Raw genomic sequence first — 14,415 nt, forward strand, 5'->3', positions numbered from 1 at the left:
TGGAGCGTTGGGGAAACTGCAAAGCGGGTTCAGCTGCTGCCAAGGAAGGCGCTGCCGATGCCAGGGTGAAGACGTGTTGCCGGGGCGACGTTACAGGAACAGGAAGCCAATAGAAAGAAGCAAGCCCCCTCTTCCTGCTGCTGCGTACCCAGCATCTGTCCCCCACTCTTTCCTGGCAGCGCAGAGCGGAAAGCAACCGTGGTCTTCCGAGCCAGCTCCAGCATCGCTCGCACGCGTAGATAGAAGGTGAATGTGACTTAAAGAGGCAAGCGCTGAGCTAACGGAAACACGGATTAACATACACGAGGGGATGCACAGGCTTCCAGAACTAGACAATTCAGTTGCGAGGGTCAGAGAAGTGATCTGGCTGGAAGAAAAAACACTGATTAAAACCATAGGGCCCTTTGGGGGCTAAAGATGGGGCTCAGCAGTTAAGAACACTGGGCTGCACTTCCAGAGGACCAGACTTCAGTCCAGCACCAGCTATATGTGACTCCAGTACCAGGGGAGTTGATGCCCTCTCCTGGCCTCCACAGTCATTGTATGTACAGGGTGCATATACTCCCAAGGCAGACAAAACACCCACACACATAAAATTAAATTAAGTTAGGTTAGGTTAAATACAGACGGCCTGCCAGCTGTGTGTCTCCGGATGTTTCTCCCATTGGAATAACAGTAACGAACCCTGGCGTCACCCAGCAACTGGAACTCACCAAGCAGCTCGTCAGTGGCCGTCCATTCCAGGTAGGCGGACAGGAGGTGAGGCTGCTGTAGGAGCCAGATAGCGGCACTTAACACATCAGGAGCAATGTGGATGCCACCATCAACAAAGCCAGGAAAGCAACCAAAGGCTCTTACTCCCAGGAATCTACGGGAACCTGGAAATCCTAAGACTTCCTGAGAGCCATGGGCACGGTTGACCAAATAGACCAGGGCGTGGTGACAGCCCAAGGAGCCATTACCACTGAAAACCACTGGACCCGGAGCTCATTGTTGGAAGGAAATATTTGCTATTGTCTTATTTTTTATTTTGTGTTATGTTGTTTGAGACAAGGTCTTGTGCCACTCTGGCTGACCACAAAGTCACTCTGTATTTGAGGCCTCAAATTTGTGTTCCTCCTGCCTGTTCTCTAGAGTGCTAGGTTTACAGGTGTGTACCATCACACCCAGTTTTATGTAGTGCTTGGGGTCAAACCCAGGGCTTTGTGTATGCAGAAGAGGCAGATCTGCATCCGCTTGGACCAGATGGCAGTGCGCATGCGCAGTCTTACCTCAGGGCTCTGATGCATTACAGGAACTGTCATTCTGGTTCATAGGAACGATGATCACGTGCTCATCTAGCCTAACGAAAAGGAAGCAGCAAGAGTTTTGGATACCCTATTAAGACAAAGGTAGGTGTTGTATGAATTTTCATGGGTAGTCGGGAACAAATGTCCATTTACCCTAGATAGGGTACCAAGGATAGAGTAAGTCTGCTTTGGTGTGACTTGGTGAACCATTGAGTTTATTTATTTGTTTGTTTCTTGTGTGTGTGTGTGTGTGTGTGTGTCTGTCTGTCTGTCTGTCTCTGCCTGTTGCCCACATATGAGTGTGAGTGCTCTCTCCCAAGCACAGCGTCAGAGGAGGATATTGGGTGTCCTGTTATATCAACATCCCTTCTACTCTCTTGAGACAGGGTCTCTCACTGAACCCAGCGCTAGGTTGACAACCAGCAAGCCCTGGTGATCTTGTCTCCATGTCCCACAAGGCTGGGGTTACAGGCACGTGCACAGCCACTGCTAGCTTCCCACAGGAGTGCTCCAGATCTGAGCCTGGGTCCGCATGCGAATGCACCACACACCCTTCCCACCAGACCGTCCCCCCAGCCCCAGGGGGTCTAATCTTCTGTCTCTAGGGTAATTTTGGTTGCTCTGATTCCTAAATGACAAAAGTTGTATCACACTAGGGGAGAATGAGAGGAAGAGAGACAAAAGATTCAGGGCTCTGACCCGACTCCTAGGGATAATGAGATCCAGGACAGGTGGTAACAGCCCTTCCAAGGACACAGACAATCATGTGGTGGGAAATATTATTTTGGCGGTTTTACCCTCACTTAAACCATATAGTTCCCAAATAAAAGCTACAGAAGCCTTTAAATTTATAATAAGCTTAAAAGCACTAGAGCTGGGCAGACATCACCCCGCTATGCTATTTTGTCTACTTTCCTGTCAATAACCTTGAGATATCATGTCCCATGATCCACCTGGGCCGCTCCTACTTTAACTGTCTGGCCCTCATGGCCAGCACTCATGATCGACCTACACCATGGCGACTTTTCCTTTTCCCTCTCTCTCTTTCTTCTGGTCCCTGCCTGAGATCCCAAGCCTGAGAACCTTCACTCTGCCTCCTGTCTTCTGGCCAGCCCAAGCTGTGGCATCTTTATTAACCAATCAAGGATGACTTGGAGGGCAAGGTTTACATAACAAAAGTTGGTATATGTGAGCATCTCCTTGTCTTGGAGCAACCTGATCTTGGGGTACAGAATTCAGCATTCAAGCATCACCAGACCAACCCCCTACACTATCAGGCTTTCTGCTACCTAGAAAGAGGCATTCAGTGGGCTTCTGGGCTTTGGAGACAGGGCATAGCTCATGTGTGTGTGAATGCGCTCCAGATCATATGTGGATACTGCCCACCTGACAGAGGTGTCCTAGTGGATAGAGACACACTGAGGAGCCCCTGCCAAGTTCCTGTAAGAGACTCCTAGGATTCTGGGATAAGAGCGTGTGCTATGCATCCAGGAATCAAAATCAGCCGATATTTGAAGTCCAATACTTAGCAATACTTTGATTAAATACTGAACAGTGAGCCATACAGGATCTCACCATGCGACCAGAACTTCCCCTCGTAGGTTGTGTCTTATCAGCTGCACCAATCCAATCAGGCATGTGCACCATAATCCATAGCAGATTGGGAATGGAGCCTGCAATACCAGAGGTCAAAAACAGACTGCAGAAGCCAGATCAGCACTTCTGTTCACACGGGAGCCTCCCCTCCCACACCTGTGAGCTCATGGGAGATTCCTTCTGACCAACTGACCCAAGGAGGAAGAAGATCTAGCCTTGGCATGAGGAGCCAAAGAAGCTCAGAGTAAATATGTATTGTCTGTCGACGTGGGCACAGCCATGTCAAGGACCCAGCCCTGTGGGAATTCAGCAGAGCCTTTCTCCAACCTGGGGCCAGGTTCAGGGTGTGGCAAAGCCTTCCTCAGGTCCAAGATGTTGTCAGTGTGTGACAAAATAACAGCTGCACCTTCCTCCTTCCAGATGTTAGCCTGAGTCTGCTCTCCTACAGATGTGTCCCACCAAGACTGGCTAACTCCTGCTGACCTGTACTGTATATAAGAAGCTAACAGCAGTTCCAAGTTGCTGTAGTAGTCTGTGACTCCATCAGAGAGCCCATGGCCTACCCGACCCCAGCTACTCTGTACACATGTCTGTGTGTCTGTACACATGTCTGTGCGTCTGTACGGTCTTCATTTCCTCATTCCAGAGAGGTTCCAGGTACCAAGCCCTGCTGGGTATGGTGCTGGAGATTGACTGATGGAAGAAAAGAGTTCTTTCTGCATTGCAATGCCGCTCACCGGTCCTGAGGAATGATGGTTAGGGAAGACTCTCCCCACCCTCATCCCTTCAGGAGGCAGAACTTCAAGCAGTTTGCCAATCGACTCATCAATTTGGTGTAGAAAGAAAAGTAGAATAAGGCCAGGGCTCCCAGGCAGTTTGATTGGTTTAGCCAATTTCTCAGGAACTTGTTAAGAGTGGGATTTTAAAAATTACACATAGGTCTAAGGAAGAAGTCTATGGGCTGATCAGTAAGCAATGATACAGATGTGTGAGGCTCTGTCTCATTTTATTGTCTGCCAAGGATCCCATAGCAAGCCCCAAACATCCAGGTAGCTAGAATGGCTAATCCAATGAACTTTCCTCTCTTCTCAAACATTTATGCCTGACTGGCTAATGAACCAAAAACCACAGCGGCAGGAATAGACACATGTATGAGGTTCCTAGCACCAACGCTGAGCTAGGTATTGCCACCACTAAATGTCCAGTCTGCCAGAGCAGATACAGGTTGAGTTCTTGCCTTGACTCTGTTTCTGGCCACAGATTATCTGGGATCAGAGGACCCTGGAAGGACTATGATTTCACAGAATTGATTGATTTAGAATACCTTCTGTATCCACAGTGTCTTGGATGACACCATTCTCTGAGCCTGAACAGTATGTGGAATCCTCCAGAACATGACCCTGGAAGAGGCAGGTCTATGGCTGACACTCTGCTGTTTTACTCTGTACCACCAGCTGCCGTCCTAAACGGAGCAAAATGCTGAAGTAAGCATCCGAAGGCCGAGGCTAAGGCACCACCTAGAAAGAAGGCGTAGGTTGTCCTTAATGTGATTTTTATCCCTTGAGCCAACAGCACCTTGGATGCATTGAATCCCTAACTGACTGAATCCCTATAATCTATGTCTATGAACCAAGAAACCCCTCACCTTTATTGTTAATGTCCCACCTGATAAATCAATGCCTCCTATCTCCAATGCTTTAGTCTATGTCGGGGTAAAGATCCTAGATCTCAGAGAGTAGGAAGAGAACCCAGAGGGCCTTCTCACAGCTTAACTCAACTTAAAGTTGTATCTGTTCCCTGGTAGTCTGGGCCTTCTCACAGCCAGTAGACCTCAGGCAAACCAAGGAGCCTGCTATTGGCGAGATAAGCTACCTGTGCTGACCCAGGAGGGGAGAAAGGATAGAAGATGAGGTGTCATTACAGTCTAAGCAATGGAAGCTAGGGCTTACCCTACTCTCCCGATTTCCCTCACTTAATTCTCTCTCTCTCTCTCTCTCTCTCTCTCTGTCTGTCTGTCTCTCTCTCTGTCTCCTTTCTCTTGCATCAGCTTCCCTAATGCTGAGATTGCAAGCGTGTGACAGACAGCCCGGCTCTTCTCCTTTGAATAGATTGCGAATGGCCACCACCACAGAGAAGCGGTGGAGAGTTTACAAAGGAAAGGAATCTGAGCATGTGCAAGAGGGGAAGCCATAACAAAGTGTGTCACTGCCCCCCACCCCCGCGCCAGCGCTGCTCAAAGCTGCCAGTGTATCCCTCCCCAAGAGTGGCAACCCCTAGCCAGCACTACTGAAAGCGAGCTGAAGTGTGGCTCAGTGGTGTCAAGGAATCAAACACCTGGGAGAGCCGTCTCCACACTCCAGTGGCAAATGGATGCTCCTGCTCCGTTCTGAGCAGATGACTCTGAGATAAGCGGTTCCCACCAATGCCCAGGGGTTCTTGCAGAGCAACTTCCTCTGTGATAAAAACACATCCCTGCCCACCCCGATCCCCACTTCCCTACTCCTGTTATTCGCACACCCCCAAACAAACTGTATTTATTGAAGTCTTTCTCTCAAACTCAGCTCTTTCTTGGAAGAAAGCACCTAAGGCACACTGTTTTAGAGAAAGATCACACTGCTATTTTCGAAGATTTCTTTCTGTTGTGTGTGTGTGTGTGAGTGAGTGATATGTGTGTGTATGTGTGTGACATGTGTGTGTGTGGTATGGTGTACATGTGTTTGTCTATCTGTACACATGCACTCATGTGTGTATGCCCTCTCCTGGTATGTGGGTGTGATATGTGTATGTGTGTGGTGATGTGTGTGTGTGTTTGGTGTGTATGGTTGGGGGTATGTGTGTGTGGTGTGTATGTGGTGTATGTGTGTGGTATATATGGTGTGGGGGTATGTGTGTGTGGTGTGTATGTGGTGTATGTGTGTGGTATATATGGTGTGGGGGGTATGTGTGTGTGTGTTTGGTGTGTATTGTGTATGGTGTGTGTGTGGTGTGTTTATTGTGGTATGTGTGTGTTGTGTATGATGTATGGGGGGTATGTGTTTGTGGTGTGTGGTGTATGTTTTACATGTGATAAAGGATATATACTACAAGTATTAATCCTTCTGACAGCTGGAGTCATGGATGTTTTAAATTTTCTCAGCTTTATCCTTGGCTTGTTTTCATATAGCAGCTCCTGCACATCAGAAGCTATTTTTAATTGGCAATTAGGAGATTATTGGTGAATTCGGCAGAGTTGCAGGCCGAGGAAAGTCAGGGGAGGAGGTGCAGATGATTCTTTCAAGAATCCAGGCTAGAGAAAGTCCAGCCCAGAGGTGGCAGCCAGCAGTGGGGGGCACAGTGTGGGAACTGCTGCGGAATGTCCTTCTGGGAGAAACTTGAGCATGTTTATAGGCTGAAGAAAAGCAGCCAATAGCAGGGAAGGAGACAGAAATGGAGTCAAGAAAGGGATAATTGAAAGAGTCAGCTCCCAGAGGTGCCCTGAGGGAGTCAGACCGAGGCTGAGTGGAGGAACTCCTTTTGAACCTCAGGCCAGCCTCACCCTCTGAAACTGGGGGAAGGAGGGTGAATAAAGTGTGTTGACTTCATCAGCAGGCTAATTCCGCACTGCCTCATGCCGCCCAGCACACACAGTGTTTCTATAGAGACCATGGCAGATCTGAGGGGGCAGAAATGGGGAAGTCCCATGCAGGGGCTCTTACGGGTAGGAGGTGAAGCCCCTCGCTGAGAAGCAGCAGGGTGTCTGAGTCAGAAAAGTCAGGCTAAGGCTTTGGGTGATGGCGAGGGATGGAGTGGAAGCCCCACCTCAAAATTAGCCCACAGGGAAGGCTTGGGAACTGCAGTCTTGCATATGGAGTGGCCTGGTGGTGCTTGCACCAGCAGCGTGGGGTAAGGAAGTTTCTCCTATTGCCTACTGGATTTAGCTTCACACAGGCCACTTTGCACCTCTGAGCAGTTTCCAGCTCCGTAATCACAGAGGAAAAAAAATGTCAGCTCTAGAGGGCTGCTGTGAGGTTTTCATAAAATGACAGGAGGCACCTAGATCAGTGTGGGGCCCAAGAGGGTTCCTCAGACTTTTCCCCGCCTCTTCCCCTGCTAATGGCCTGAGCCAGCATTACCTGGGTGGAAAGGGATGCCGGGGTGTTGGTATCTTGCATTAGTAGGTGCTGTTACACATAACCACTTTTAACACAGCACCACTCATTATTTGTGGTGTGGTCTATAAAGTCACTGCAAGAGCTGACTTTGCAGATCCTGAATCATTGCCCTATGAGGAAACACAGGGTCAGGTTCCTGCAAATCCCTGAGCATATTTTCAGCCACTGATCAATATTTAACTTCATTTTAAGCGTGTTTCTGTTTAAAGACACTTTATTTAAAATATCCAGTGGACCTTTAAGACCCTGGAGGACTCTCACGCTAACCAAAATCCATAGGTGCTCAAATCCATGTGAAATGGCATTGTATTGTATATAACCTTTTGCACTCCTACCCATAGATTTAAATCACCAATAGATCGCTTGTAGCACCTTACATATGAAGACGCTACACAGTTCTAGGTAGTAGCATTCTCAAGGAGAAAGTGACAATTTAAAAGTCTGTTCATGTTTAGTACTGATGTTTTTTTTTTTCAACTATCATTGATCTATAATTAGTACCTTGGGTTTCCAGGACACAGATTTTAAGAGTAAATGAATTCGCAAATACAGAATCCACCAATAACAAGACCCAACTAAATCTTTAGTTCTCTGATTACAAAGAAACTAGAGCTACATAGGGTGAAAGTTAAAATCCCTTAAAATTCCAGCGCAGAGCTCTACACATTTAGACTGGCTGCGTGGTTCTGCAGAACTTTCAGTCTGAAATTCATGTGCCCCTGTCTGTGTCGGTGTATATATTTTTTCACTCAACAGTATTTCTTGGAGAGCTCCTTCTTCCCCTCCTGAAAATCCTGATGTTATTTCTTAGAGTAGTGTTTCTCAGAAACAAGTGGCTGACACAGTAATCAGGATCTCCGTCTTGGCTCCCACTATTCATTCACATCCATGTCGGTGGTCAGTTCATTCTTGTCTATGTGTGTGTGTGGGGGGGCAGTCCTGATGTGTTTATAACAAGATAGAGAGGAGATATGTTCCAAGGATGTGTAGTCAGGTATGGGGGAAGGGGGTGCCTCAGTGGGCCCATGCAGAGGCATCCCCTCCCCCGCAGGACCAGCCACACCACGGAATAGTATAGAGTTTATTCGGGGCATGGGGAGGGGAGTTAAGAGGGCAGTAGAGGCAGAGAGTAGAGAAGTAGAGAGTAGAGAAGTAGAGCTCATGGCCATGAGCATGTGGAGGGAGGGGTGGGGGAAGGGGGTGGGAAGGGGAGGGGAAGAGCGAGAGAGAGGCAAGGGAACAGGGAAAGCAGGAGAGCAGGAGAGAGAGGAGGGGCAAGCAGCTGCTTTTATAGTGGGCCAGGCCTACCTGTCTGTTGCTAGGTAACTGTGGGGGTGGAGTTTAGACAGCAGGCTAACAAGTCCCACTCCACACAGTCATTCAGGAGCCCAGGTTCCTTCCATACTTTTGTTCTGTGAGCCCCTTGTTATTGAAGCCAAATCCCTGGCATATCTCTGTTCCAACTCAAGGGGACACACCACATGGAAGAGCAAAACCTCACTGCCTTAAAGCCTGTTTTCACTTCTAGTCCACTGGGACGTTACCAAAGCCGCACTGCACTGCGCCTGAGCGAAGCCGGAAAGCCTGCTGTACCCAGCGCTGCCGTTCTCTCCGTGCGTGCGTGCGTCTTTACATCCTCAACGGGAGAAAGGCTTTGGATGGTCAGCTTAGCGATTCTACCACATTTCCATTCTCTGTACTTTGGTACCTTCCTTTGTTAAATGGGGATCGTGATCTAAACTGGTGAAGTCTGCTTTAGGACTCCCATCCAGTAATATGCTGTGTAAGCATAAGAATGTCTTCTTGTTCTTCCAGCGAGTCTGCAAGCTGCACAGTGTGTTTCAGATCCTATATCAGTCAATACACCCTGAACATCGAAACCTGTTTGAAACATTGCCAGGCTTTTTTTTTGTTATTATTTTTCATTTTTCTCTAATTACTTCAATAATTTACCCTCTGCTGTGTTTGGAAAAAAAATATTGGGGGAATACATATTAATGTATCGGTCATGATTCTTTAGGTTTCCAAGTGACAGTCTGCCACTATGAAACTTGCTTAAGCAATAAGATGGGCCACCTTACATATCCAAAGGTCCAGGCTCTGAACCAAAGTAAATTTCCTCTTCCCCTCAGGCGGAGACTGCATGCTCAGACAAAGCACAGCTTGGTGACTCTAATGCCAAAAGCGTATTTCCAGACGTCTCTTCTCTCCTTGGTCTTTCTCTCTGGTTTTTGTTTCCCCCCAAGTCAGACCCCACCAATCCATTATTGACCAGAGGGATGCAGCCATCATGATTTGGATTAAGTACAATTCTCTCCTGGAGCTGGGTGGGGTCTGCCTTCCTGTGATCCTTTTGGAAAGAGAGTCAGTAGAACAGAATTCAGGCTCTGGATGTAAGGAATAGCCGTCACAGGAGCAGCCAGCCTGTGATGGTGAAGCAGGAGCCAGGTAAGGGTCATGGAAGGTGTGGACACAGAATGAAACACTTCTTTCTTAAATTGGACTTCAATAAAGTTTAACCCTGGTGAAGACACTCGGGGAAGAGGTCGGTGCTGGGAGCCGCCCTGATGCAGTTTTTCCTCAGCATGAAACTAGTGTTCCAGAAGGAAAGCGCTTGAGACTCCAAGAGGAAACAAAAAGGCTCAGGGACCTCGGGCAGCTACAAGAGGCACCGAGCCCCTCCCTTAAGGAGAAGGGACCTCCAGGCACACAGAGCTGCCTGTGAGCGGGACAGGGAATCCGGAGGATGCAACTTTCATGATTTGTCACTCGTGCTGGGGTGGGGTCCTTTGAGTCACCCATGTTCCTTTAACCCCAATAAACTGACTGGTTCACTATGCCGTGGGTGCCCTGTCTGGAAGGAATACACTTTTGTTCATGTCATCACAGGAAATGTTATGCAACATGCTCCTAATACCTCCTCTCCATCACCCCCTTTATCCACCACTAATTTTCATAGTGCCTATATATATATTTAATCTGATGGCCTTATCCTGACCGACAATCGTGGTCCACGCTGACCTCCTGCAGGTGCTGAAACAACCACCACCACCTCCGTGGGGCCCAGCCTTTCCTTCCCCCTGCAAGCCTCAGCTTTGCTGCCGCTGCCCACCTGTGCCCAGCACTCTGCATGGAAAGGGTCCCCATCCTTCACTGTACTGAGGGTGTAATGAGCACCCTGCTCGCCAAGACGCCCAAACCAAGACAGGTCATTGCTCTGCTTGAAAGCCCAGTGCCTTCAAGAAATTCTTCTCTAAGACAACCATGCCTTTCACCTTCTCCAAACTTCTTCCTCATCCCACCTCCACAGTACAGAACAGCTTGCAGGGGGCTGGAGAGATGGCTCAGCAGTTAAGAGCACTGACTGCTCTTCCGAAGGTCCTGAGTTCAAATCCCAGCAACAACATGGTGGCTCACAACCATCTGTAATGGGATCGGATGCCCTCTTCTGATGCATCTGAAGACAGCTACAGTGTGCTTACATATAATGAATAAATACATCTTAAGAAAAAAAAAACTTGCAGGTACCCATGTGCCTCCCTTTCATGCCTTTGTTCTCTCTCCCTCCCCCCTCTCTCTGTGTGTCACACACACACACACACACACACACACACACACACACACCTTCTTAGAAATCCCTTTCCTCCTCTCCATCTGGCACACACAACAAGGTCTCCCATTATACTTTTTTTCTTACTCTATCTTCTTACACACACACACACACACACACACACACCTTCTTAGAAATCCCTTTCCTCCTCTCCATCTGGCACACACACGACAAAGTCTACCATTATACTTTTTTTCTTACTCCACCTTCTTACACACACACACACATCAATGCAGAAATATTTGATGAATGGCAAGAACCCTTGAGCTACACGTTAGCCAGGGTTCTCTCCACAATCTTCTACTAAAAGCACTCCTTAGAAAGCAAAGAGGAAATAGAACCTAAAGGTTTAGAAAAGTGGCGACTTTGAATTTAGCCTAAGCCAACAGGGCAAGTCTCTAATTTTATCACTACACTCTATGCAAACATTATATTCCATGCAGACTACACAGCATCGCCTTGTCTTAATACTCAATTATTATTTCCCTTAGTTCTTCAAATTGATCATCCAGAAAGATGCTTCTTACTTAGGCGCTGTCCTCTCACTTTTTCATTAGCTGTCCTCTCGCCCCCCTGCCGCCAGGACCCTAAGCAAACCTGACAGCTGTGCAGACCCAGAAGAAACAGCTGTTTTTCAAGTCCCTGGGGGTCAGGCGCACAGTGGCGGAGAGGCGGGGTCTGGAGGCCCCTCCCCTCCCCCGCCCGCCGCGGGGGCGGAGCGGCTCGGGTCCCGCCCGCGGGGGCGGAGAGGGAGCCGCCGGGGCGCCGGGCAGTTCGGCTCGGCTGGTTCCGGGTTGAGAGGCTGTGCTGGACCGAAGCGGTGGCCGCTGAGCTGGTGCGGGTAAGGGGCCGCGCGGGGCCGGGATCTGCGGCCAGGGTCGGGCAGCTGAGTGGGCCGGCACCCCTCCTCTGCTCTGCCGGGCAAAGCCGCGGTGCGGCTCGGTCTGGCTGCTCTGTCCCGCAGAATTCCCCATCCCCAGCTCGACCCCCTCTCAAAGCTGTCCGGGTCCCGGGATTCCAACCCCACCGTGGCCTCCGCCCCTCTTCGGGATCTCCTCCTCGCAGCGTCTATCATACCCTGGGAGTGTCTGGTCCTCTAGATCCTCCTCGCCTGGAGCCCCTTCCTTGGGACGCACTCGGCCTCTCTCCTCCAGCGCACATCGCTGGTGGCCACCTAGGACCTCGAAACCGAGCTCCGCTGCTCGCATCCCGGGTGGCACCCACTCGGCACCGAGCCCTCGGGCGTCCGGCGTCTCAGACAGCTCCCCCAGCGCTCGCCTGCGCCTGTCGCCCGTGCCCCCGTGGGCCTGGCCCCCGGGTACCGCCCCCAATCGCGCCGCGCCGGCCGCCGGCCTCCCGGGCTTCGCTCCGCGCCGCCCCCGGCGCCATGGCGTGCAGCCTCAAGGACGAGCTGCTGTGCTCCATCTGCCTGAGCATCTACCAGGACCCGGTGAGCCTGGGCTGCGAGCACTACTTCTGCCGCCGCTGCATCACCGAGCACTGGGTGCGGCAGGAGGCTCAGGGCGCCCGCGACTGCCCAGAGTGCCGGCGCACGTTCGCCGAGCCCGCGCTCGCGCCCAGCCTCAAGCTAGCCAACATCGTGGAGCGCTACAGCGCCTTCCCGCTGGACGCCATCCTCAACGCGCGCCGAGCCGCGCGACCCTGCCAGGCTCACGACAAGGTCAAGCTCTTCTGCCTCACGGACCGCGCGCTGCTCTGCTTCTTCTGTGACGAGCCCGCGCTGCACGAGCAACACCAGGTCACTGGCATCGACGATGCCTTCGAGGAGTTGCAGGTGCGAGGCAGACAGGCGGGGGCGTAGGCGGGGTCAGGGTTCCAATAGGGGCAAGAGCCCCGGGCCGACTTAATGCCAAAGGGGCGGGGCTCCGGTGAGGGGCGTGGCAGGGGCGTGGCCGTTGGGCATCTCTGTCAAGTGGGCTTGAGAAAGATCTGGATGGGAGATAGGTCCAGATGGGATGGGATGATGGCGAGAAGGAGCCGCAGCTGGACCAGATGATGGCTGAGGCTGAGGTAGAATGGGAGACATCAGCTCCTTCTGACCTCTGGGCAAGGGAAGGACCACTATCAAAGCTAACCTGGGAGTCGGAGTCGGGTGTGTGGGAGGGGTGAGCTCTCTAAGTGCAGCCACAGAATTCTGGCATGTTTGGGGCATTGTGGGAAGTGGCTTGCTGCTCCAGGTGTTCACGGAAATCTAGAGTGAGGACCCGGCCTCGGTTCTCCATGCAAGTGAGGGTTAAGCTTAAGACATGCAAATTGTTCAGAGGGCAGGTTTGGGTACCAGGATTTGATCAAGGTATGTGAGGTGAGCGTCTAAGGCTGGCATCAAGTTCAGATATGACAAGAACCTTTTTTGAATTTAAACCAGGTTAGGGGCCCATTGAGGGTGGAACCAGGAATTAGAGATTCAAGATTTGGAGAATTAGACTCAAAGGTGACTGGAGATGGTGAAGACAGGCCTCTAGGGGTCCCTAAGGCCTCGTGGTGACCCCTCCTGTCTTCTACATCAGAATCTTTGAGTACTCAATTAAACATAGCCTTTAACCGCAGCTACTCTCCGCTAACCTTTCCATTGTCACCGACAAGAGGGCAAGATCCTGGGCAGTGTCTTTAATACTCCAAGGCCCCACTCAAACATTTCCCCTTAAAAGTCTTCCTCAAGTGCCACTGGTGCATATATATACATGTGTGTGTGTGTGTATACATATGTGTGTGTGCTTGTATAGAAAGAAATGCATATATAGAGAGAAATATAAATAGATAAACATGCTAAGAGCTACATTTTCCTGGATGTCTTCTATCAATAAGATAGTATTGATATCAGTAATCAATTATTTTATTGTCTGTGTGAGAGTATTTTGCCTGCATGCATGTATGTGCACCATGTGCATGTGTGGTGCCCAAGAGGCCAGAAGAAGGTGTCAGATCCTGTGGAACTGGAGTTACACATGATTGTGCGTCGCCCACGTGGGTGCCGGGAATCAAGCCCCGGTCCTCAGCAAGAGCTCTTTGGGGCTGGGGAATTCGGCTATTGCAGCCTCGGGTGTAGGACTCTAAAGGGAAGCATCCCAAGATCAGCTTAATTTGGATAACACAGCACGTCTTCCATATTCTCCTCATTAGAGAATTCTCAGTTACACATCCACCTGATGGAATTCTCAGTTACACGATCTTGATGGAAAGACACCCACTAAAGTCTATTTAATGATTTTCGAGCTTCTTTGAATCGTTTTCTTAAGCTGACCTATTTCAACCCAGCAGTTCTCTTCACTGACTTTGGGATATCAGTCGAAGTCAATTCCTCAAGGTAGCAACAGCTTTTTCCTTGGCATATTTATTGTCCCCAAACCTGGCACAGGCTTAGCAACACAGGATCTATCAATAAAACTCAAATGAACAAATGAACAAACGAATGAATGAATGAATGACAAAACTTGGTCTAAGTTTGCTCCAACTGGAGGATTCCAAAGTGGAAGATGGTTTTACTTTTAAAAAAATATGAATATAGTCACTAACCTGTGAGTAGTGAGTTTTCAGTCCCTCAAGATACTTAATCAGGAATTTAGATATCTACTTTCTGGCCTGGACTTTGATGAGGCTGACCTGGGAAGAACGTATTTGAAGTATCTAACTAGGGTAGGAGCCCCAGAAATTCCCATCCTTCCTCCTCCTGAGATCTCTCGAGAACCCCTGTGCCCAGCTGGCTAGCCTGGCCTCTCTCACCCGAGGAAGACACTTGCCTTGATGGCCC

At 49.9% G+C, this 14,415-nt stretch overlaps 1 protein-coding gene and 1 long non-coding RNA gene across 3 annotated transcripts in view; both read left to right on the top strand.

The window, feature by feature from the left end:
- Positions 1 to 601: 601 nt before the first annotated feature.
- Positions 602 to 10,263, top strand: LOC127680108 (uncharacterized). Its single transcript, XR_007976935.1, has 3 exons — positions 602 to 744; positions 1,295 to 1,391; positions 9,169 to 10,263. It is a non-coding gene; the product is annotated as an uncharacterized LOC127680108 (long non-coding RNA).
- A 1,136-nt stretch (positions 10,264 to 11,399) lies between these two features.
- The window catches only part of Trim62 (tripartite motif containing 62), a 28,363-nt gene continuing 25,347 nt past the window's right edge, over positions 11,400 to 14,415 (top strand). The window contains exon 1 of one of the 2 annotated variants that reach the window (XM_052177431.1): positions 11,400 to 12,441. In XM_052177431.1, the coding sequence (XP_052033391.1) occupies positions 12,034 to 12,441 (408 nt within the window). In that variant the 5' untranslated portion in view covers positions 11,400 to 12,033. The remainder of the gene's footprint in view (positions 12,442 to 14,415) is intronic. The other variant, XM_052177432.1, reaches the window with a different exon arrangement.

Source organism: Apodemus sylvaticus, chromosome 3 (assembly GCF_947179515.1).
Source record: "Apodemus sylvaticus chromosome 3, mApoSyl1.1, whole genome shotgun sequence".
In the NCBI taxonomy this organism is placed as follows: Eukaryota; Metazoa; Chordata; class Mammalia; order Rodentia; family Muridae; genus Apodemus; species Apodemus sylvaticus.